Raw genomic sequence first — 24,831 nt, 5'->3', positions numbered from 1 at the left:
AAACGTCGCCATCATTGTTCTCTGTCCAACACCGTGTCTTTAAAAGCTCAGAGATGTTTTTAAACTGTGTGGATCCAAGTGGAGGGATCACATTTTAGTCATTCAGTGATTCAAAGAATATGAACTTTTAATATTCATTCAGATGTTTTCTGACTCTAAATTTTCTTTTCTCATTTCTTAGGTTTTTCTAATTTACATTTTAAACATTTTCAGCTATTTTCCAACTACTTCTGTGTGGATGTCAGCTATCATAAGTTCAGCACTTTTGTTTTCAGGCAAAAATTTCTGTATTTTTCATCTCATTCAAAATCTTTAACTTAAATTCAGCAATTAATTCATTTCAGTGCATACATTCAGATTCAAGCATTCACACTGCAGTTTCTTCAGAAAATGCACTTTCTAGTTAGTGTGAATGCTTGTAAAAGCATTCACAGTATTGTTCTTCTAATCTTTATTATTATATTTTATTCTTCCGTACGTTTTTTGGAATCCTACTCCTTCAAAACCGTTCAACTTAGAAAAACCATTCAAACACCGTTAGATTCCTCTTCTTTTGGACATCACTGCTTCTATTTTTCTCATTTTTAACATTTATATTTTTAATTTTATTCAACTTTTTTCAACAAAAATTTCCCATGTATTTCAATGGGGAGACCCTTCAAATCCTCATTCAACTTACTCATTTTTAAACTCTTACTACTTCCACACACGTTGACATAGAGCCACCATTCAAACTTTAAAACGAAGACAAGACATTCAACTATTCAACTTGTATTTATCTTTTCAATATCTATTATACTTTTTCTTCAGTTCCAGTTTAAGTTTCATGATGTTTTTTCAGCCGTTTCAGAGTTTATAATGGGTGTGTATGGGACGGAATGTTGGCGCTAGAGTGAGACAGCTCAACTGCTAGAGTGAGAGGAGCAAAAAAATTAATCTTAAAATCTTTTTTAAAACTGCTGCTGTGTCCGCAGCGTTTGATCTACAGGTCTGATTTTACCCTCAAAACGTAGCCATCGCTGTCCTCTTTCATCCAATGTGTTTATTATTGTAATAGGTGTTATGGTTCTTTCATAAATGTCACCGATGCACAGCCTCCTCCCTCCAACTCTTCCATAGACTCTAATGTTAAAATGGCTCAGAAAGTTCGTTTGAAAACCAGAAGTACAGGCTGTCTTTACACTGTCACCACGTCCATATAATAAACTCCACAGGCATGAAAACTGAGAATTATGTAGACTAGACATTGCTGGTGCTTACGGTGAAAGAATTTTGTCGATACGACGTGTACTTTTTATTTGGGAAGGATTTGTTTGGGGCTGACTTTTCTGTTCATTTTAAGCAGCAAAAGTGAGGTGCATGTCTGTGTGCCTGTGTATGGAGCCATTGGGTGCAGTCATTACAGCAGCCAGGCTCACACCTGCCTGCTTAACGAGCTCTGTCTCACTCTGCCAAGATTCATCTTAAACACTTCTCTTTGAACGACTTCTGTGTCCACAGTGTTTGCTCTACAGCCATCATTTTACCCTCAAAACGTAGCCATCATTCTTCTCTTTCCAACACCGTGTCTTTGAAAGCTCAGAGATGTAAACTTTTTAAACTGTGTGGATCCAAGTGGAGGGATCACATTTTAGTCATTCAGTGATTCAAAGAATATGAACTTTTATTATTCATTCAGATTTTTTCTGACTCTAAATTTTATTTTCTCATTTCTTAGGTTTTTCTCATTTACATTTAAAACATTTTCAGCTATTTTCCAACTTCTTCTGTGTAAATGTCAGCTTTTAGCAGTTCAGCACTTTGGTTTTCAGGTTCAAAATTCATTTTTATCCCATTCAAAATTTTTAACTCAAAATTCAGCAATAAATTCATTTCAGTGCATACATTCAAATTCAAGCATTCACACTGCAGTTTCTTCAGAAAATGCACTTTCTAGTTATTATTATATATTCCGTACGTTTTTTGGCATCTATCTCCTTCAAAACCGTTCAACTTAGAAAAACCATTCAAACACCATTAGATTCCTCTTCTTTTGGACATGACTGCTTCTATTTTTCTCATTTATAACATTTATATTTTTAAAATTATTCAACTTTTTTCAACAAAAATTTCCCATGTATTTCAATGGGAGAATCTTCAAATTTTCATTAAACTTATTCATTTTTCAAATCTAACTAATTCCACATACATTGACGTAGAGTCACCATTCAAACTTTAAAACGAAGACAAGACATTGAACTATTCAACTTGTGTTTATCTTTTCAATATCTATTATACTTTTTCTTCAGTTCCAGTTTAAGTTTCATGATGTTTTTTCAGCCGTTTCAGAGTTTATAATGGGTGTGTATGGGACGGAATGTTGGCGCTAGAGTGAGACAGCTCAACTGCTAGAGTGAGAGGAGCAAAAAAATTAATCTTAAAATATTTTTTAAAACTGCTGCTGTGTCCGCAGCATTTGCTCTACAGGTCTGGTTTTACCCTCAAAACGTAGCCACCGCTGTCCTCTTTCATCCAATGTGTTTATTATAGTAATAGGTGTTATGGCTCTTTCATAAATGTCACCAATGCACAGCCTCCTCCCTCCAACTCTTCCATAGACTCTAATGTTAAAATGGCTCAGAAAGTTTGTTTGAAAATCAGAAGTACAGGCTGTCTTTACACTGTCACCACATCTATATAATAAACTCCACAGGCATGAAAACTGAGAATTTGGTAGACTGGACATTGCTGGTGCTCACGGTGAAAGAATTTTGTCAATACGACATGTACTTTTCATTTGGGAAGGATTTGTTTTGGGCTGACTTTTCTGTTCATTTTAAGCATCAAAAGTGAGGCGCATGTCTGTGTGCGTGTGCAGGGAGCCATTGGGTGCAGTCACTATAGCAACCAGGCTCACACCTGCCTGCCTAACGAGCTCTCTCTCACTCTGCCAAGATTCATCTTAAACACTTCTCTTTCAACTGCTGCTGTGTCCACAGTGTTTGCTCATCTCCCATCATTTTACCCTCAAAACGTCGCCATCGTTGTTCTCTTTCCCACACTGTGTCTTTCAAAGCTCAGAGATATAAACTTTTTAAACTGTGTGGATCCAAGTGGAGAGATCACATTTTAGTCATTCAGTGATTCAAAGAATATGAACTTTTAATATTCATTCAGATGTTTTCTGACTCTAAATTGTGTTTTCTCATTTCTTATGTTTTTCTAATTAACAATTAAAACATTTTCAGCTGTTTTCCAACTTCTTCTGTGTGGATGTCAGCTTTTAGCAGTTCAGCACTTTTGTTTTCAGGTTAAAATTTCTGTATTTTTCATCTCATTCAACATTTATAACTTAAAATTCAGCAATTAATTCATTTCAGTGCATACATTCAGATTCAAGCATTCACACTGCAGTTTCTTCAGAAAATGCACTTTCTAGTTATATTTTATTATCTATTCCGTACGTTTTTTGTAGTCCTACTCCTTCAAAACCGTTCAACTTAGAAAAACCATTCAAACACCGTTAGATTCCTCTTCTTTTGGACATGACTGCTTCTATTTTTCTCATTTTTAACATTTATATTTTTAATTTTATTCAACTTTTTTCAACAAAAATTTCCCATGTATTTCAATGGAGAGACCCTTCAAATTCTCATTCAACTTACTCCTCTTTAAACTGTATCTACTTCCACATACGTTGACATAGAGCCACCATTCAAACTTTAAAACGAAGACAAGACATTCAACTATTCAAATTGTATTTATCTTTTTAATATCTATTATACTTTTTCTTCATTTCCTGTTTAAGTTTCATGATGTTTTTTCACCCGTTTCAGAGTTTATAATGGGTGTGTATGGGACGGAATGTTGCCGCTAGAGTGAGACAGCTCAACTGCTAGAGTGAGAGGAGCAAAAAAATTAATCTTAAAATCTTTTTTTAAAACTGCTGCTGTGTCCGCAGCGTTTGCTCTACAGGTATGATTTTACCCTCAAAACGTAGCCATCGCTGTCCTCTTTCATCCAATGTGTTTATTATAGTAATAGGTGTTATGGTTCTTTCATAAATGTCACCGATGCACAGCCTCCTCCCTCCAACTCTTCCATAGACTCTAATGTTAAAATGGCTCAGAAGGTTTGTTTGAAAATCAGAAGAGCATGGTGTCTTTCCACTGTCACCACGTCCATATAATAAACTCCACAGGCATGAAAACTGAGAATTTGGTAGACTGGACATTGCTGGTGCTCACGTTGAAAGAATTTTGTCAATACGACTTGTACTTTTCATTTGGGAACGATTTGTTTCGGCCTGATTTTTCTGTTCATTTTAAGCATCAAAAGTGAGGCGCATGTCTGTGTGTGTGTAGGGAGCCATTGGGTGCAGTCACTATAGCAACCAGGCTCACACCTGCCTGCCTAACGAGCTCTCTCTCACTCTGCCAAGATTCATCTTAAACACTTTTCTTTCAACTGCTGCTGTGTCCACAGTGTTTGCTCATCAGCCATCATTTTACCCTCAAAACGTCGCCATCATTGTTCTGTCCAACACCGTGTCTTTAAAAGCTCAGAGATGTAAAGTTTTTAAACTGTGTGGATCCAAGTGGAGGGATCACATTTTAGTCATTCAGTGATTCAAAGAATATGAACTTTTAATATTCATTCAGATGTTATCTGACTCTAAATTGTGTTTTCTCATTTCTTAGGTTTTTCTAATTTACAATTAAAACATTTTCAGCTCTTTTCCAACTTCTTCTGTGTGGATGTCAGCTTTTAGCAGTTCAGCACTTTTGTTTTCAGGTTAAAATTTCTGTATTTTTCATCTCATTCAACATTTTTAACTTAAAATTCAGCAATTAATTCATTTCAGTGCATACATTCAGATTCAAGCATTCACACTGCAGTTTCTTCAGAAAATGCACTTTCTAGTTAGTGTGAATGCTTGTAAAAGCATTCACAGTATTGTTCTTCTAATCTTTATTCTTCTATTTTATTATTATTATTATTATATATTCCGTACGTTTTTTGTAGTCCTACTCCTTCAAAACCGTTCAACTTAGAAAAAACATTCAAACACCGTTAGATTCCTCTTCTTTTGGACATGACTGCTTCTATTTTTCTCATTTTTAACATTTATATTTTTAATTTTATTCAACTGTTTTCAACAAAAATTTCCCATGTATTTCAATGGGGAGACCCTTCAAATCCTCATTCAACTTACTCATTTTTAAACTCTTACTACTTCCACATACATTGACATAGAGCCACCATTCAAACTTTAAAATGAAGACAAGACATTCAACTATTCAACTTGTATTTATCTTTTCAATATCTATTATACTTTTTCTTCAGTTCCAGTTTAAGTTTCATGATGTTTTTTCAGCCGTTTCAGAGTTTATAATGGGTGTGTATGGGACGGAATGTTGGTGCTAGAGTGAGACAGCTCAACTGCTAGAGTGAGAGGAGCAAAAAAATAAATCTAAAAATCTTTTTTAAAACTGCTGCTGTGTCCGCAGCGTTTGCTCTACAGGTCTGATTTTACCCTCAAAACGTAGCCATCGCTGTCCTCTCTCATCCAATGTGTTTATTATTGTAATAGGTGTTATGGTTCTTTCATAAATGTCACAGATGCACAGCCTCCTCCCTCCAACTCTTCCATAGACTCTAATGTTAAAATGGCTCAGAAGGTTCGTTTGAAAATCAGAAGAGCATGGTGTCTTTACACTGTCACCACGTCTATATAATAAACTCCACAGGCATGAAAACTGAGAATTTGGTAGACTGGACATTGCTGGTGCTCACGGTGAAAGAATTTTGTCAATATGACCTGTACTTTTCATTTGGGAACGATTTGTTTCGGGCTGACTTTTCTGTTCATTTTAAGCATCAAAAGTGAGGCGCATGTCTGTCTGTGTGTGTAGGGAGCCATTGGGTGCAGTCACTATAGCAACCAGGCTCACACCTGCCTGCCTAACGAGCTCTCTCTCACTGTGCCAAGATTCATCTTAATAAACACTTCTCTTTCAACTGCTGCTGTGTCCACAGTGTTTGCTCATGAGCCATCATTTTACCCTCAAAACATTGCCATCGCTGTTCTCTGACTCTAAATTTTCTTTTCTCATTACTTAGGTTTTTCTAATTGACATTTAAAACATTTTCAGCTATTTTCCAACTTCTTCTGTGTAAATGTCAGCTTTTAGCAGTTCTGCACTTTTGTTTTCAGGTTTAAAACTCTGTATTTTCCAGCTCATTCAACAGTTTTAGCTTAATATTCAGTAATTAATTCATTTCAGTGCATACATTCAGATTCAAGCATTCACACTGCAGTTTCTTCAGAAAATGCACTTTCTAGTTATATTTTATTATCTATTCCGTACGTTTTTTGTAGTCCTACTCCTTCAAAACCGTTCAACTTAGAAAAACCATTCAAACACCGTTAGATTCCTCTTCTTTTGGACATGACTGCTTCTATTTTTCTCATTTTTAACATTTATATTTTTAATTTTATTCAACTTTTTTCAACAAAAATTTCCCATGTATTTCAATGGAGAGACCCTTCAAATTCTCATTCAACTTACTCCTCTTTAAACTGTATCTACTTCCACATACGTTGACATAGAGCCACCATTCAAACTTTAAAACGAAGACAAGACATTCAACTATTCAAATTGTATTTATCTTTTTAATATCTATTATACTTTTTCTTCATTTCCTGTTTAAGTTTCATGATGTTTTTTCACCCGTTTCAGAGTTTATAATGGGTGTGTATGGGACGGAATGTTGCCGCTAGAGTGAGACAGCTCAACTGCTAGAGTGAGAGGAGCAAAAAAATTAATCTTAAAATCTTTTTTTAAAACTGCTGCTGTGTCCGCAGCGTTTGCTCTACAGGTATGATTTTACCCTCAAAACGTAGCCATCGCTGTCCTCTTTCATCCAATGTGTTTATTATAGTAATAGGTGTTATGGTTCTTTCATAAATGTCACCGATGCACAGCCTCCTCCCTCCAACTCTTCCATAGACTCTAATGTTAAAATGGCTCAGAAGGTTTGTTTGAAAATCAGAAGAGCATGGTGTCTTTCCACTGTCACCACGTCCATATAATAAACTCCACAGGCATGAAAACTGAGAATTTGGTAGACTAGACATTGCTGGTGCTCACGTTGAAAGAATTTTGTCAATACGACTTGTACTTTTCATTTGGGAACGATTTGTTTCGGCCTGATTTTTCTGTTCATTTTAAGCATCAAAAGTGAGGCGCATGTCTGTGTGTGTGTAGGGAGCCATTGGGTGCAGTCACTATAGCAACCAGGCTCACACCTGCCTGCCTAACGAGCTCTCTCTCACTCTGCCAAGATTCATCTTAAACACTTTTCTTTCAACTGCTGCTGTGTCCACAGTGTTTGCTCATCAGCCATCATTTTACCCTCAAAACGTCGCCATCATTGTTCTGTCCAACACCGTGTCTTTAAAAGCTCAGAGATGTAAAGTTTTTAAACTGTGTGGATCCAAGTGGAGGGATCACATTTTAGTCATTCAGTGATTCAAAGAATATGAACTTTTAATATTCATTCAGATGTTATCTGACTCTAAATTGTGTTTTCTCATTTCTTAGGTTTTTCTAATTTACAATTAAAACATTTTCAGCTCTTTTCCAACTTCTTCTGTGTGGATGTCAGCTTTTAGCAGTTCAGCACTTTTGTTTTCAGGTTAAAATTTCTGTATTTTTCATCTCATTCAACATTTTTAACTTAAAATTCAGCAATTAATTCATTTCAGTGCATACATTCAGATTCAAGCATTCACACTGCAGTTTCTTCAGAAAATGCACTTTCTAGTTATATTTTATTATCTATTCCGTACGTTTTTTGTAGTCCTACTCCTTCAAAACCGTTCAACTTAGAAAAACCATTCAAACACCGTTAGATTCCTCTTCTTTTGGACATGACTGCTTCTATTTTTCTCATTTTTAACATTTATATTTTTAATTTTATTCAACTTTTTTCAACAAAAATTTCCCATGTATTTCAATGGAGAGACCCTTCAAATTCTCATTCAACTTACTCCTCTTTAAACTGTATCTACTTCCACATACGTTGACATAGAGCCACCATTCAAACTTTAAAACGAAGACAAGACATTCAACTATTCAAATTGTATTTATCTTTTTAATATCTATTATACTTTTTCTTCATTTCCTGTTTAAGTTTCATGATGTTTTTTCACCCGTTTCAGAGTTTATAATGGGTGTGTATGGGACGGAATGTTGCCGCTAGAGTGAGACAGCTCAACTGCTAGAGTGAGAGGAGCAAAAAAATTAATCTTAAAATCTTTTTTTAAAACTGCTGCTGTGTCCGCAGCGTTTGCTCTACAGGTATGATTTTACCCTCAAAACGTAGCCATCGCTGTCCTCTTTCATCCAATGTGTTTATTATAGTAATAGGTGTTATGGTTCTTTCATAAATGTCACCGATGCACAGCCTCCTCCCTCCAACTCTTCCATAGACTCTAATGTTAAAATGGCTCAGAAGGTTTGTTTGAAAATCAGAAGAGCATGGTGTCTTTCCACTGTCACCACGTCCATATAATAAACTCCACAGGCATGAAAACTGAGAATTTGGTAGACTGGACATTGCTGGTGCTCACGTTGAAAGAATTTTGTCAATACGACTTGTACTTTTCATTTGGGAACGATTTGTTTCGGCCTGATTTTTCTGTTCATTTTAAGCATCAAAAGTGAGGCGCATGTCTGTGTGTGTGTAGGGAGCCATTGGGTGCAGTCACTATAGCAACCAGGCTCACACCTGCCTGCCTAACGAGCTCTCTCTCACTCTGCCATGATTCATCTTAAACACTTTTCTTTCAACTGCTGCTGTGTCCACAGTGTTTGCTCATCAGCCATCATTTTACCCTCAAAACGTCGCCATCATTGTTCTGTCCAACACCGTGTCTTTAAAAGCTCAGAGATGTAAAGTTTTTAAACTGTGTGGATCCAAGTGGAGGGATCACATTTTAGTCATTCAGTGATTCAAAGAATATGAACTTTTAATATTCATTCAGATGTTATCTGACTCTAAATTGTGTTTTCTCATTTCTTAGGTTTTTCTAATTTACAATTAAAACATTTTCAGCTCTTTTCCAACTTCTTCTGTGTGGATGTCAGCTTTTAGCAGTTCAGCACTTTTGTTTTCAGGTTAAAATTTCTGTATTTTTCATCTCATTCAACATTTTTAACTTAAAATTCAGCAATTAATTCATTTCAGTGCATACATTCAGATTCAAGCATTCACACTGCAGTTTCTTCAGAAAATGCACTTTCTAGTTATTATTATTATTATTATTATTAAAGGAGAGCCTGGACATTTAGCTACCAGAACTGCTTTTTCCATCAATTTACACACTTATTACTGATATGTTTGGCCCAAGCGAGGAAGAGATGGAGGAAGATGAACTTAATGTGCTAATAAAGCAGAGAGAGCGACATAACTAAGAAGAGAGAGATTCAAGGGTTTAGGTAAAATGAATCGCTGCTTTGACCATGAGCCATTGATAATGGTGCCGTACAACTATGAAACAACTAAGAAATAACCCAACAACAAATATATGAGCCTGATTAAAATCACTTTCCTTATCATATATACTTATAAAGCCATATATAAAACCTATATGAAATTAGTTTGCTCTAAACTTTCCACTTTGTCTTTCACTTGAGTCCTCGGTTTGAACCTTGGCAAAAAAAAAAGGCAAAAAAGCCCAAATCTGCTGACAGGTCTTTTTTTAATATCACTTGAACTGCAACTATTACGAAAATGTTGGAAAAATCTGTTTTTATTGTCAGACCGTTTATCATAAAGAATACTGTGAGTGGTGTTGAGGAAGTGAGCAGCAGCGCCCTCTGCAGTTTGTTTGTGGAAGTGCAAAAGCTTACAGCACCTGGTATTCCCAGGCGGTCTCCCATCCAAGTACTGACCAGGCCCGACCCAGCTTAGCTTCCGAGATCAGACGAGATCGGGCGTGTTCAGGGTGGTATGGCCGTAAGCGAGGGGAGAGCTCAGAAACACCATTTTTATACATACTGTGATGACACACACACACTTACATCTTTATGTTCTATATATAAGTGAAAGTCTCCAAACGACAAAAATGTTTGACTTCTAAATCGTCCTCTGTCACTTTAACACTGTGCTGTAATCAACGAACATGTCTTCTTATCGTGATGTTACTGCCGGAAAAGCGTTTTTGCAGCTCAACGTTGAAGCTGCAGTTAATAACGAAGGTTTGCATGTTTCGTTGTAACATATGAAGCTTTGCACAATAATATATTTTAAACTATGTGACATTTGCCAAGTATAAAAGGTCTTTTATAGCGGGCTTCCCTCGCTTACGGCCACACCACCCTGAACACGCCCGATCTCGTCTGATCTCGGAAGCTAAGCAGGGTCGGGCCTGGGTTTTCAAAATGCCTTCATAAACATACTGAAGTATATATAAAAAAAAACATCTGGCCATTTAGACAGCTGTATAAACGTTTGGATATTTCTTATGAAAGAAGCAGTGTCACTCTGGCAACTATTGATTACATATTCTGCGGATTTCTCGTTTTCCACTGATAGCAGTTTATTAACCTGGCAGCAGGTCATGTCATACATGCCGCCTTCAGACAAAAACACGAAACATGCTGGTTAAAATGAACAAAAGTGGAAGTAGGGGAGACCGGGGATAGTTGTAACGTGGGTCAGTTGTAACACTTCCAATTTCTCCAATCAGGGCTAAGTTTCAAATGATGTGACTCATCCTGTGCATGCCCAATTCAGTTCTGCTATCACATGTGAAAAATCAGCACATTTTGTCAAACACAGGCAATTTAACACACAAAAAAGTAATTTGTATGCCAAAAAGTAAGTTTTTCTACTTTATTTCAATTTCTAATAGCATTATTTGCTTTGCAGTTAAACTCATCAAACTTAAATTATGTTATTTGTATGTCTATGGGGATATATTCTGTGTAAGTCTTTAGTGCTAATGTTTTAGCCGTTGGTTGTAATGTTAGCTAGTTCATGGCTATAGGAGTCTGGGTCAGTTGTAACAGCAACAGTCTGGGTTAGTTGTAACAATAATGCAGATGTTACAACTTACCACACTATTACTTTAACTTATATTAAACAAGTTGGGGCAACGGCATCAGCAGAGAGAGGATCACTGGTCGCTTTTGTATATGCGGTTAATGCCATTGGCAACACAATTCCTCCACTGTTTGTGTTCCCACACATACGTTATGCAGACCACTGTGTCAGAGATGGACCAGTAGGAAGTATTGGTAGTGGAAATAAATCAGGATGGGTGCAAGAAACAGATTTCCTCATCTTTCTGAAGCACTTTGCAAACCACACCAAGGTAAGCCATGATAAAAAGTAATGGAATTGCGATGCTGGTGAACAACTACATTTTTTCAGCTTCATTGTTATGTTCAAAATTGGTGCAAGAGTTGTAGGTTATAATGCCCACTGAGCCAATGAGGCCAAACTCAAGGAAGACCAACCAAAATTAATGAAATATTCAGTTGCAGAAAATTCCATAATTTGTCTTTTTTGGGGGGTTGACATATGTACAAAAGCTAGATTTCTGCATTCTGTCACACACACACACAGCTACATAAATGGCTCTAAGTGCATTCATGTGTTGAATAAAAAGATTACATGTTAATGTTTTGTCAGTACCCTTATTTCATTATGTTACATTTCACCCCAGGATATGTTACAACTAACCCAGACTATGGGGTTAATTGCAACATTTCACTCTTTGTGTTTGAGACCATACCATGCAATGGGTAATTGTGCTGCAGAGAAAATAGCTGCACTATTTAATAGCCGAGACATGTAAATACTTTGCATTACATTTTGAATCCACTACCTTAAAAGAGCTCCAATTTACAGACAGAAATGTCAAAAATGTTACAACTATCCCCGGTCTCCCCTAAGTGAATAAAAGTCATATGATTGGGTTGGTGAATGAATGAAGCCAATTCTGCTTATAAAATAAGAGGAAGCAGAGCAACAATATCTCTGTCTAAATGTGAAGGTTTTAATTCATTAATTAAAAAAATAAAAAAGTTTTTTTATTTGCTTTTTGTCCAAGTTCTCTTCTGTGTTTGTTTGTTTTTATTTAAATACAAGTTCTCATCAGCATCGTTCCTCTTTTTTTCTGCCACTTGTGACGCACCACACATAGAGTCTAGGTCTGACCAACCGTCTCAGCCGTGGGCAAAAAGATGACAGTCAATAAAATTCTAAAAATAATTTACTGACAAATCATCAAAAGATAAAACAGTCCAGTGTCCTATTCGGGCTATAAGTAGACCAGTGTATCAGTGCAATCAAGTACACCTGCCTCTAATTAGTCCAACCCCATTACAGCCATTGACTCACCAAAAATGTGACACACACACACACACACAGAGCCACTACCAACCCAGTGCAACTTCACACAATAATACGGAGCTGAATTAATACAGACACATTAGTCTACACAATATTGAAAACTGTGGATTAAAAACACACTGCCCATCAGCAGGTGCACTGTGGGTTTCACTGACTTCACGACCTACAATCTGCTTCTTCCTGCTGCTGCTGCTGACTTCCAAGCTTTATGGGAGTTTGACGTGTCATCAGGTTTGTTTCAGTCACGTGTCGAAATTAGCGTAAAATACACCAAAACCGTAATTAGTAGTGGTCATGTGACGTGGGTGTAGTACGCCACACTTCGGAGCAGAAACGAAAAGTCAGTTTGAGTCTTTGTGCGCGGCTGGCCCGCAGCTCCCGGTGTTTGATTCCTGCTGGAGAAACTGGGAGTAAAGGGTTTAAAGACTAACTTGGCCTGAGTCTAGCAGAAAAGCCTTGTTGTCAAATCCGAGAAATCTGTTGGTCAAATTCTCTAAACCAGGGGTGTCAAGGCTGGCGGCTGTAATCGGCCAACAAAATACTCTAATAGTTTTGGAACATGTGAAGGAGAAATGTTAAACTGTATTTTACAGATTTTACATTCATGCTACACCAATTAAATACTACTACTACTACTATTATTATTATTATTATTATTATTATTATTATTATTATTATTATTATTATTAAAGGAGAGCCTGGACATTTAGCTACCAGAACTGCTTTTTCCATCAATTTACACACTTATTACTGATATGTTTGGCCCAAACGAGGAAGAGATGGAGGAAGATGAACTTAATGTGCTAATAAAGCAGATAGAGCGACATAACTAAGAAGAGAGAGATTCAAGGGTTTAGGTAAAATGAATCGCTGCTTTGACCATGAGCCATTGATAATGGTGCCGTACAACTATGAAACAACTAAGAAATAACCCAACAACAAATATATGAGCCTGATTAAAATCACTTTCCTTATCATATATACTTATAAAGCCATATATAAAACCTATATGAAATTAGTTTGCTCTAAACTTTCCACTTTGTCTTTCACTTGAGTCCTCGGTTTGAACCTTGGCAAAAAAAGGCAAAAAAGCCCAAATCTGTTGACAGGTCTTTTTTTAATATTACTTGAATTCAATTCAATTCAATTCAATTCAAATTTATTTATATAGCGCCAAATCACAACAAATGTCGCCTCAAGGCGCTTCATAGATACAGAGAAAAACCCAACAATCATATGACCCCCTATGAGCAAGCACTTTGGCGACAGTGGGAAGGAAAAACTCCCTTTTAACAGGAAGAAACCTCCGGCAGAACCAGGCTCAGGGAGGGGCGGGGCCATCTGCTGCGACCGGTTGGGGTGAGAGAAGGAAGACAGGATAAAAGACATGCTGTGGAAGAGAGACAGAGATTAATAACAGATATGATTCAATACAGAGAGGTCTATTAACACATAGTGAGTGAGAAAGGTGACTGGAAAGGAAAAACTCAATGCATCATGGGAATCCCCCGGCAGCCTACATCTATTGCAGCATAACTAAGGGAGGATTCAGGGTCGCCTGGTCCAGCCCTAACTATATGCTTTAGCAAAAAGGAAAGTTTTAAGCCTAATCTTAAAAGTAGAGATAGTGTCTGTCTCCCGAATCCAAACTGGAAGCTGGTTCCACAGAAGAGGGGCCTGAAAACTGAAGGCTCTCCCTCCCATTCTACTTTTAAATACTCTAGGAACAACAAGTAGGCCTGCAGAGTGGGAGCGAAGTGCTCAAATAGGGTGATATGGTGCTACAAGGTCATTAAGATAAGATGGGGCCTGATTATTCAAGACCTTGTATGTGAGGAGCAGGATTTTGAATTCAATTCTGGATTTAACAGGAAGCCAATGAAGGGAAGCCAAAACAGGAGAAATATGCTCTCTCTTTCTAGTCCCTGTCAGTACTCTTGCTGCAGCATTTTGGATTAACTGAAGGCTTTTCAGTGAGTTTTTTGGACATCCTGATAATAATGAATTGCAGTAGTCCAGCCTGGAAGTAATAAATGCATGAACTAGTTTTTCAGCGTCACTCTGAGACACTGCAACTATTACGAAAATGTTGGAAAAATCTGTTTTTATTGTCAGACTGTTTATCATAAAGAATACTGTGAGTGGTGTTGAGGAAGTGAGCAGCAGCGCCCTCTGCAGTTTGTTTGTGGAAGTGCAAAAGCTTACAGCACCTGGTATTCCCAGGCGGTCTCCCATCCAAGTACTGACCAAGCCCGACCCTGCTTAGCTTCCGAGATCAGACGAGATCGGGCGTGTTCAGGGTGGTATGGCCGTAAGCGAGGGAAGAGCTCAGAAACACCATTTTTATACATGCTGTGATGACACACACACACGCTTACATCTTTATGTTCTATATATAAGTGAAAGTCTCCAAACGACAAAAATGTTTGACTTCTAAATCGTCCTCTGTCACTTTAACACTGTGCTGTAATCAACGAACATGTCTTCTTATCGTGATGTTACTGCCGGAAAAGCGTTTTTGCAGCTCAGTGATGAAGCTGCAGTTAACAACGAAGGTTTGCATGTTTCGCTGTAACATATGAAGCTTTGCACAATAATATATATCAAAGTGTGTGACATTTGCCACCGATAAAAGGTCTTTTTTACAGCTTTGCTGTCGCTTACGGCCATACCACCCTGAACACGCCCGATCTCGTCTGATCTCGGAAGCTAAGCAGGGTCGGGCCTGGTCAGTACTTGGATGGGAGACCGCCTGGGAATACCAGGTGCTGTAAGCTTTTGCACTTCCACACACAGACTGCAGAAGGCGCTGCTGCTCACTCAGTCTCTCAAATTACTCTATGCTATTAAATTTGTATTCCCCATGATAATCAGCACAACAAAATAAATAAACAAATTTCTAACATTTGTGTTAGTGTTTTAGTGTGAGGCAAGAGAAACCAGTGAAACAGTTCTTTTATCGGTAACAGTATCCATGGAAAGAATGCTCCCTCATAAATGATAAAGTTATCCAAAATTAATATTATTGTTATCAGTTTGATGTGAAAGTACAAAATAAAAGTTATTTAGTAGTTAGTAGTTTCAGCACTTAGCTGTGATAAAGTAGTAAATGTATCATTATTAAAAGATTGTAATTTATTACAGGACAGAGTCAAAGTGGCCGAGAGCACAGAGTCTGCACAGTGATTTGATATAAGTTTATAATGCATTCTTATATTTTGGTGTATAAAACCCCAAAATATCAGCTAGTACAACTGTCTATCTATGTGTTTAATCATAATATATTCAAAACAAATATGCAGACATTATTTATTTTAACCTGGTAGTCTGAGAGACATTTACGGTTATTCTTCTGTGTATTATAGGACAGAAAGTTAGCCTCATTATGTGCCCGTGCTTCCTAAACACTTTGACTTGCAACACTAACTGAAATCAAAGAAGTGTGACTGTTATTAGCTGACAGACCCTTCCCCTCCTCAGATAAGTAAGACAGTGAGTGAGGAAATCATACTTCATGTATACGTAGATCAACCTGTAGATCCACGAAGTCTAATCTGAGCTGTCTGTTCAATTCAAATCCCTCTTTTCCATGATGTGTGTCCTGTAGTGTACTGTCCAACTACTCTGTCCACATCCTTTCATCCTTTAATCCTGAAGCACTCATCCTCTCTCTGTGTGCAGCAAACTCTGAGTCTTAATCTGTTTTCTGTCTCATATTTTATTTAAACTGGATCAAATGTAACAAGTCAGTTGGATGAGTGACGAAACGTTTGTCCCACCGACAACGTTACGTCCAGATGAACAGAATCAACTTTTTGGGATTTTCTTACCTGGATCATTGAGCCATGCATCAAGACTTAAACAGTGATACGCTGTCAGTATGCAGATGTCCACAAGGTGGCATCATTACATTACACATGCACATGTACATAGGCTACTACAAACAACATGAATCCTTATGGGAATTTAACTGTGATACTGAATCAAATGTCGGTTTATGTGTTACGTGTCTGCAGGCTGCATGTTTTCTTTCCCTCTCCTTTTGTTTGTCGTTCCCTTAGGTCGCAGACTGCAGGCTGATGTCAATCTGGGGCCAACTAATCCAACTAATTAGAGGAGGGAGACCCTGATTGGACAATCCAGGAGTGCACACCCTGATAAGGAGACTCACCTGTGGCTGGGCGTGGCTCTCTTCCCTCCTTTGAATTGTTTGGTACATGTGTGAAGTTTCTCTGCTGTCCTTCTTTTGTTTGATAATTGTGGTGGGAGTAAAGTGGACTAGCTAAGTTTGGGGACCCCATACACTTACTCCCATAGAGTCTTTTTGTTAGAAACACTAGGTAAGTAGGTTGGTGCCACCCATGTAATTTTGAGCTTGTTTTGAGTTGAGGTTCAGGGTCTTTCTCTCTTGCTTTTGCTTTTCTAGGATAATAGCTCAGCTAAGTTTTGGATTTGTCTTTTTGGTGTTTTTTTGGCACAACCTAACTGTCCCTTTCTCCCCCACATTTGTTGTTTGAATTTGGGTTATTTATTTTGTGAGAGCGCTGCCATTAAACCTTTTTCATAACACCTGTACCGAGTTTCCGGAGTTGTTGTGTTATCCCCTCCTGCCCTCGAGGAGACGTAACATTATGTAAATGTGATGCATGTGAACTGGAGTAAATGAGAAACCAGGAGAATCAGATGATTGCATTCATGAGCTTCAGTCTGGTGTTGTCACTTTGGGCCAGTGTTTGGTTGTTTTGGCGTCATATTTCAAACTAAATATGAGACTGAAACATAATCATTCAAATAGAAGGAAACTGCAGAATTGATCCCCACGATAGGCACACTGGTAATTACAATTATTGCACAAAATACTGACTAATTTATATTTTTCAGCTTTAAATACCCAGAGCGTCACCTCTCTGACGCCTGAGGTAATGGTGAGGTTGAGGAAAACTTACTGAGGGTCTTTGACTGGACACAATGTCAGACTGTGTGTCATAAACAGCAGAGCTCTCTGTAATAATGAATGAATTATAAATCCACCTGGAGTTTGATGTTTTACAGTGAAGGGAATCACTGGAAGGGTTTTGGGAGGCGGCCCACACGTTCTACTACTATAAATGTGACTTATGACTTCCCTGTGCACTTTTTAATCACTGCAAGCATCTGCACATAATCTGAACTTTGATTATATGGATTTTATATACATCCTGCATGTGGTACAGAAGCAGCAACAAATATATTGTCCAGTGCACAGTTGTGGGAATCTTTAAATCTGAAAGAAGAAAAAACACATGAAAAGTCCTGAACTTTCACTCTCACAGCAAATATACAGCATGAACTCTTCCCATCGAGAAGAGTATATTTTCCTTCAAACCAAGGAGCAAAGAGAGCAGAAAGCTCTTAATGTACACAAAGATTAAACAGTCATTCTTTACATTGTACGGCCTGAGTTACTACAGAAGATGTAAACAGTCCAACTTCCTGTCTGCCCCACTTTCTCTGAGTAACTTTTTTTTTTTTTTTAAATCTACTTACAAAACAACAAAGTCTGGAGATGTTTTGATGGTGTTTTAGTTCGATAAATTATTGATAATCAGCTGGTATTTCAGATTAAGGTTTGTACTGGTTTAGTCACTTCATGTCAACCACATGCTCATTATTATTTATTCAGACTGTGTATTTGAGGTCATTTCCTTTAATCTGCCAATTTGTTGTGTGCAGCCAGTTTATCCATTTAGCAGAGCTGAAAAACATAAATGACTTATAGCTGAGGCTGGATGCTGGTGATTGCATTATTTCAAGTCGTCTCTCTTCAGGCCACAGTGTGTACAGATGCCAGGTTTCGGGATGTTGCTCGGCGAGTTGCTGTTTTCAGCCATATTGCTGGTATTGCCAGGTAGCTGCTGCAGGTAGCGGTGGTCATAATAATCAGGCTGTTCCTGTTCTTGATTGCTCCACTGCAAATAAAGCTCCCTCTCATCTGTTAAAATAAGCATAGATTACAAATCAGACCTGGAGAAACGCCATCATCTGTTAAAGTGTTGGTAAGAAAAAAGGTAAAGCCTGCTATTACTGAGAAAATGGCTTTGATGGGGTTGTGTCAACTAAACACAAAAGGATAAATAAAAATAATTTGATCTCCTTTGCAGTAAACATACACAACTAAGACAATGTTGTGGTGTGCTGGAGTTATAGCTATAGTTGTAGCTATGTGACCCTGCAGTTTTAGGCCGCTCAATTATATGTCAGTAAAATTTTAAAAAAGGCTCCAGTTAAGTGTTATCATTTTAAATAAGTAAGAGCATTGCTTGCATTTGCAGCATGGCTTTTTTTTGAAAGATCAGGTTTAGATGCCTCGTCCATAATTTAACAGTATTTTCAAAATATATTTGAGTCATCTGCAGTTTGAAATGTCTTTAACCTGCTACCTTAAGTCTAAATATAAATAAAGTGGTCCTAGCACTGCACCTTGGGGAGCTCCACAGGTAAACTTTAAGAAGTTTAGACTGAAATGAAGCTTCTTAAGTAACTAACAGATTATATGCAGTGGTTTTAAAATAACTATAAGATAAGATTCTCACCGTTTAGTCGCACATGCTTTTTTCGTCTGATCCGGATACAACAAATGATGACAATTAGGATCAAAATCAGAACAATACCTGATGAGGATGAAAATAAATAGTATTAGACATGTAAAGTAAAGAGTTTATTTATTTGAATCCTGTGTTCATTGCTTCAAGCTTAATCGCTCTGCATTTCAGCAACGCCACACATGTTAAAATGTAAGGATTACACAGAAGACACAACATACCTGCTCCACCACCCACTAAAACCCAGATGCTAATTCCAAATATTGTTTCAGAGAAAACTTCAGGAATAAAACAAGAGAAGAAGAAAATAATCTTATTATGATATGAGCTCACGAACATTTGGAAAAAGGCAAATTTAAACGTTTGCAGAGTTGACTGCAAGTATACTTACCAGGCTTATAGCAGATTTGTTGAACAGGCAGACTGATCTCAGAGCTGATGGGGTTAGAAACATTGCAAGAGAAATGGGCGTTTTCCACCTTTGTGGCTACTCTCGTCACCGTCTTCCCTTTTTCTGCCAACTGTTTACCATCCATAAACCATTCAATCTTCTCATTCTGTGGGAGAAAACACAATTAGTAGATTAATTAATTAATAATTTGACAGTCAAATTCTTAAATACATTTCAGCATTTTAATCAGTGGGTCGTTGTCTTTGAGTCTTTTGTAAAAAAACTCATTATCAACTTAATTAATCAAACTTTAAAACATGAGGCAAAGAGAATGATTGCCAACAGAAGCAGCTGATATTAGATTAGCTGTATCCCATTTTATATATTAAAATAATACGTGCACATAAATCCAAACCTTGCTGTTTCAGCTGCATTTTACAGTCAACACAGTTCAACTGCTTAGTTTCAGTGGAGGTGAAATGAGACCTTTGTCCACAGATTCTTCAGCAGCTTAATTATAAGTTATTTGAAGAACTCACTACATGGAAATATCAATAAAACATGAAATATTGTTCTCACCTGACCAACACTGCAAGTAAAACTGACATTTGTCTTATTGCCTGTACACGTCATCGTCACTTTGGGCTTCTGCACACGGTCTGAGTAAAGAAAATTTGATTATATCAACATTATATGAACTGCTGATAATACATTAAAAAAAGTAATAAGACTGCATGACAAAAATTAGACAGTAACTTTAGTACATCAATGAGCCAGCAGTTTTCTGTGGGTTAAATGTGTGACTAACATAGAAACAGACAGAACATTTGCTATAAAGTACATTTGTATTACCAAAATGAATGTATGTATAATGTGTTGTTACTTACCTAATACACACAAATGCACACTCTGTAAATTTCCCCCCACATTTATTCCCTCTGCATTGATAACCTCTGGGATGTATCGTCCTGACTTGTCTTTGGTCAGTTGTGTCAGCTTTAGTGATCCAGTTGAATCAACATCATCATTTTTCCCCATGATCACCTGTTTCTGTCTGCGATAAAAGATTACACGCATGTCCTTGAACCATTTCAGGTTATCTGATTCCTTCAACTCATGTTTTAGTGGCACAGTGAAGCTTGATCCTGTTGCAGCATACACATCACAATCATCCGGAGAGCCTTTGAAACAGAAAGATAAAGAAAGAGATTAGCCATGTTAGAAAGGCTCTGAATGATTGTATGTCAATTTATAACATTTGAAGGACATTACAAATTTCCAAAGTAGCTGTAAAGAGATCACGATGCACAAAGAAAGAATCAGGCACTAACATTTACATTCTGTTTGCAACTTGTAAAATATTTCTAACTTAGAGGGGACATTAGCAGGCTGTAAACATAAATATACCAAAACTAATGACTTGATTAAACACATTTCCTGCATGTCCAAATGTCTCTGAGTGGCTTTTTTGTGAGAAATAATAATGGATTGGATTTATATAGCGCTTTTCAAGGAACCCAAAGTGGTTTACAATGCCATTATTCATTCACTCTCACATTCACATACTGGTGGAGGCAGCTACAGTTGTAGCCACAGCTGCCCTGGGATCGAACCAGCGACCTTCCAGTTACGGATGCGCTTCCAACCCCCTGAGCCACAGTCATCGAAAATAACAAAACCCACCAGGAGATGTTCGATACCTTGTTTTAATTTGATAAATCACTGACAATCAGCTGATATTTCAGAATAAGGTTTTTGTCTTTTTTGGTCTTCCCAATAAAAGTCGACTACTGTAGAAGATGATCACATTTTTAGGTTGATCTCTGTGTAGGTTGAGTTCTTTTAATCTGCTACATTTGTGCGTGCGCTACAACCAGTTTCTACACTCGCTGTGTAGCTGACAAATGTCTGATAGGACAGATCACTGAGGCTCAATGATTGTTATCTCATATCCTGTTGTTTCTCTTCAGACCACCGTGCACATTTAAACGTAAACTAAACCTAACTTCAGTTTGTCTTCAGTTGTGAGCACCAGATATTTTTTAAGGCACGCGGCATTTCTTCATGATTATGAGACACTGAGAAGACAATTACACTAAATCTGCAAACACGTACTCAATAAAATTAATTTCGCAATCACTGAACAACTTGACAGTTTCATTTTCTATTAAGGGAAACCACAGGAAATAACAGAAGTTATATCAGTCGTCTGCTCAAGAGTCACAACATTAATATTTTCCAAAGTGATAACAAGAAAATAAGCTTCTTGTTATCACTAATTTTGAGACACTAGTCAAAGCTGGTTGAGTGCCTTTGTTCAGAGGCAGTCACAAAGTGACTCTGACTTTGATGTAGCAAAAAAGGAAAAGAAAACGCATTATCTTTTAAAATTTTAACCATAAGTTTTCTGTTTCTCTCCATCTTAACCACAAGCGGTTCTCAAGACTCTAACCCAGAGAGCTCTGAACATCTGCCCGTGAGCATTACCACTTCCCTGTGACTCTTGCATGCCTTTCCTAAAAAATGCCTTTCACAACTTTACAGTTGCAGAAAAGACAAAAAGGCATTTATCTTTATAACTGTCATGTGAGAATGTTCTTTAAAATAATGAAAAATTCAAACACAACCAGTCAACCTGATGCATGACCTGCAAAGAAAACTGTCAAAAGGCGTCACTGACATTGTGTGAAGATCACTTATTCCTGTAAATAGTGCTGAAATAATCAAAACATTCAAAGTAAAACTAAGAAGAAGTGAAGTGATGCAGTTTATGACTTATAGATTCCACAGATGGGGGTGAAGCGCTGCAGCGCTACGCCCCCATCTGTGTGTGGTTGACTTCAACCTACGTGGATTTTGTTACTCATCATGTAAATGATTTTTTTTTAAATTTGAAAGTCTTTATGTAAAGACAATGATAACTTTAATTAAGTCCAGTCCAGTGAAGATAAACTTTCTTTCTTTTATATGTATATAGTTTTTCTTTTGAGTCAGCACTGTTCAGTTTCTGAGTCCTCTATTGAGGAATGAAGCCAGATTTGCATTTCATAAGTACGAAATAAACTGTTAATGATGTTAAATGACAGCACAGAAACACAAACAATTAACGAGATGAAATTGAATCTAAGTTTTTAAATAAAATGATTATATTTATGCTTTAATTCATCAAATACAATTAAATGAAGGCATTTTTACGTGGGAGCTTCATACAGAAAAAGAGGACTGCATGCTACATAACAACAGATCAAGTGTCTGTGATGTGTTAAAAAATTATTCAGTGTGCAGCTAAACACCTATAAATGATTTTATCTTTCAAAAACATTTGAACGTTGACATTTAACACTTGAAATCAAAGCCATTAACTTTGGATTTTAAAGCTAATTGCTTATACAGTTCACCAAAAACTACACCTGACAGCATAAAGAGATGAAGTGTAGCGTACCTGTGGAGGCGGTGATGAAGCAGCAGAGCAGAGACACAGCGATGGTGGCAGCAGAAGCCATCTTCTTCTTCACTGTTGTCATCACATTCAGCTAACAGCCGCTTTCCATTTTAGAGGCTGTTTCCTGTCAGAGCATGGTGTCATCATGTTTACGTGCGTGCGCATGTATGGTTTTGAAGGGAAGTGATCCAAGGGGCCTCGTCTACTTTCACAGATAAAGAACAAAGTAAGTGTGACACTTAGAACAAAGACTTTGCTTTTTTCGTTTTCTTGCTTCAGCAAATATATTTAAATACAATCTCCAGTTAGAGATGTTCAAGAGGTAACCGAAAACTCAAATACAAACTGTCCTAATTTGGGTGATAATTTGTAATTTAGACATAAAATATAAATGTCTGTTTTTCTGAAATGACTTCCTCTTAAAATCTGATAATACAAACTGATTTTTCTTGTTACTGCTACAGCGTCCTTTTTGTTGGTGTTTCTCCTTTCACTGTCAAGCAAAGAAAATGAATATTCCATCATTATTTTGTAAAATTAAAAGTGTATTTTATTTTAAATAATTGAAAATAAACACTTCTATGAGTGTAATGTGGCCAATAAAGTATGGATTGTTAATTTGAGGAGATTCAGGGTGTCCCATGAAGCAAGATTAATGGGTTATTGAGATAAGCTGAACCTGAGTCAGAGCTCAAACTCTGCATCATGTTGTCACTGAAACTTTTAAGTAGTCCTGTTTTGGACGTTGATGCAGAAAATGTTATGATGAAGAATACCAACTGAGTACTAATGATTGTTATTGAGGTAGGGAGTGAGCAGCTTTGCCCTCTGCAGTTTTCGTGTCTTAGTGCAAAAGCTTACAGCACCTGGTATTCCCAGGCGGTCTCCCATCCAAGTACTGACCAGGCCCGACCCTGCTTAGCTTCCGAGATCAGACGAGATCGGGCGTGTTCAGGGTGGTATGGCCGTAAGCGAGAAAGGGCGTCTGAAACTGCCTTTTTGAGGCTGACAAAAATGTCCTCTGTAACAATTCTAATACATGTGAGTACAAGAGAGGAAGACACCCAACAATGAGTTGAAACATTAACTTGTTATTTATTCCTGCTTAAAACAGATTATTATGGATTTCAAAATCTTATTTGGATTTTGTGTGTACCCATTCATTTTATTTATATACACGTCACAGTTTACATTTTAAAATAGACAGAAACTGCTAAATTAGGATCACTTGTAATTATCCAATTTTTTTGCATTAAAAAAAAATCTAAATCTGTGTTTTATTACTTGTTTACTTATGTTTAATGTCAGAAAAGTAACAATGATTTAACTTAATTTAACTTAATTAAAACAAAGATAAAACATACATCTTAAGATGTAAATCAATCACTGTACAGGTCACTTAATAATTTACAGACATACATACACATTTCATACATTTAAAGACCTTTATGTGCCATCATATTCAAAAATTTGTATTAAAAAATAAAATGAATGTTAAATTAGAAATTATTATTAAAATTAATCTCTGGTGGACCGCCAACAGGAGCTTTTGCAGGTGTTCGGCAGCAGTTTGGGGTGGAGGCTCTGGTCCGATCTCCGGCTGGTAACACTGGCTTTAAATACCCAGAGCATCACCTCTCTGATGGAGAAGGAGCCTGAGGTAATGGTGAGGTTGAGGAACACTTACTGGAGATTCATATATATCCTCATGAAGGTCCAGAGCCTTTGATTGGACGCATTGTCAGACTGTGTGTCGGCAGCAGAAGCCTCTGTAATAATAAATGAATTATAAATCCAGAAATATACAGTTGTGTCATTTTAGGTTTGACATTTTTAAAGGGAATCACTGAAGAGGTTTTGGGAGTCGGCCCCACACGTTCTACTACTATAAATGTGACTTATGACTTCCCCGTGCACTTTTTAATCACTGCAAGCGTCTGCACATCGTCTGAACTTTGGTTATACGAATCTTATATTAGATTTATTTTATATTATGTCCAGTGGTACAA

General features: G+C 37.2%; 1 protein-coding gene and 4 non-coding genes across 5 annotated transcripts; 1 reads left to right on the top strand and 4 right to left on the bottom strand.

Moving 5' to 3' along the window:
• Positions 1-9,892: 9,892 nt before the first annotated feature.
• On the bottom strand, positions 9,893-10,011 carry LOC148096302 (5S ribosomal RNA). Its single transcript, XR_015717290.1, has one exon. It is a non-coding gene; the product is annotated as a 5S ribosomal RNA (ribosomal RNA).
• A 4,595-nt stretch (positions 10,012-14,606) lies between these two features.
• LOC118455576 (5S ribosomal RNA) lies at positions 14,607-14,725 on the bottom strand. The gene has a single exon (XR_004844188.2). It is a non-coding gene; the product is annotated as a 5S ribosomal RNA (ribosomal RNA).
• Positions 14,726-15,066: 341 nt separating this feature from the next.
• LOC118455577 (5S ribosomal RNA) lies at positions 15,067-15,185 on the top strand. Its single transcript, XR_004844189.1, has one exon. It is a non-coding gene; the product is annotated as a 5S ribosomal RNA (ribosomal RNA).
• A 2,541-nt stretch (positions 15,186-17,726) lies between these two features.
• On the bottom strand, positions 17,727-22,904 carry LOC102796424 (T-cell surface antigen CD2-like). Its single transcript, XM_006807100.3, has 7 exons — positions 22,823-22,904; positions 20,268-20,561; positions 19,960-20,039; positions 19,381-19,546; positions 19,211-19,267; positions 18,981-19,058; positions 17,727-18,379 (listed from the first exon to the last, which is right to left on the bottom strand). Exons 1-7 carry the CDS (start codon positions 22,902-22,904, stop codon positions 18,192-18,194), a joined length of 945 nt encoding a protein of 314 aa, XP_006807163.2. The 3' UTR covers positions 17,727-18,191.
• Positions 22,905-23,676: 772 nt separating this feature from the next.
• On the bottom strand, positions 23,677-23,795 carry LOC118455579 (5S ribosomal RNA). The gene has a single exon (XR_004844191.2). It is a non-coding gene; the product is annotated as a 5S ribosomal RNA (ribosomal RNA).
• Positions 23,796-24,831: the final 1,036 nt, after the last annotated feature.

Source organism: Neolamprologus brichardi, chromosome 23, assembly GCF_056152115.1.
Source record: "Neolamprologus brichardi isolate AB-2024 chromosome 23, ASM5615211v1, whole genome shotgun sequence".
NCBI classification, from domain to species: domain Eukaryota; kingdom Metazoa; phylum Chordata; class Actinopteri; order Cichliformes; family Cichlidae; genus Neolamprologus; species Neolamprologus brichardi.
Note: the sequence above shows the minus strand (reverse complement) of the source record. Positions and strands in the feature narration are given on the sequence as shown.

Bases quoted from the DNA above. Each gene is read 5' to 3' on its own strand.
- LOC102796424 (XM_006807100.3), bottom strand. From the start codon at position 22,904: ATGACAACAGTGAAGAAGAAGATGGCTTCTGCTGCCACCATCGCTGTG. The intron at 20,040-20,267 runs GTAAGTAACAAC...TTCTTTACTCAG, and splicing joins TGTGCATTTGTGTGTATTAG to ACCGTGTGCAGAAGCCCAAA. The intron at 19,268-19,380 runs GTAAGTATACTT...TTATTCCTGAAG, and splicing joins ACAAATCTGCTATAAGCCTG to TTTTCTCTGAAACAATATTT.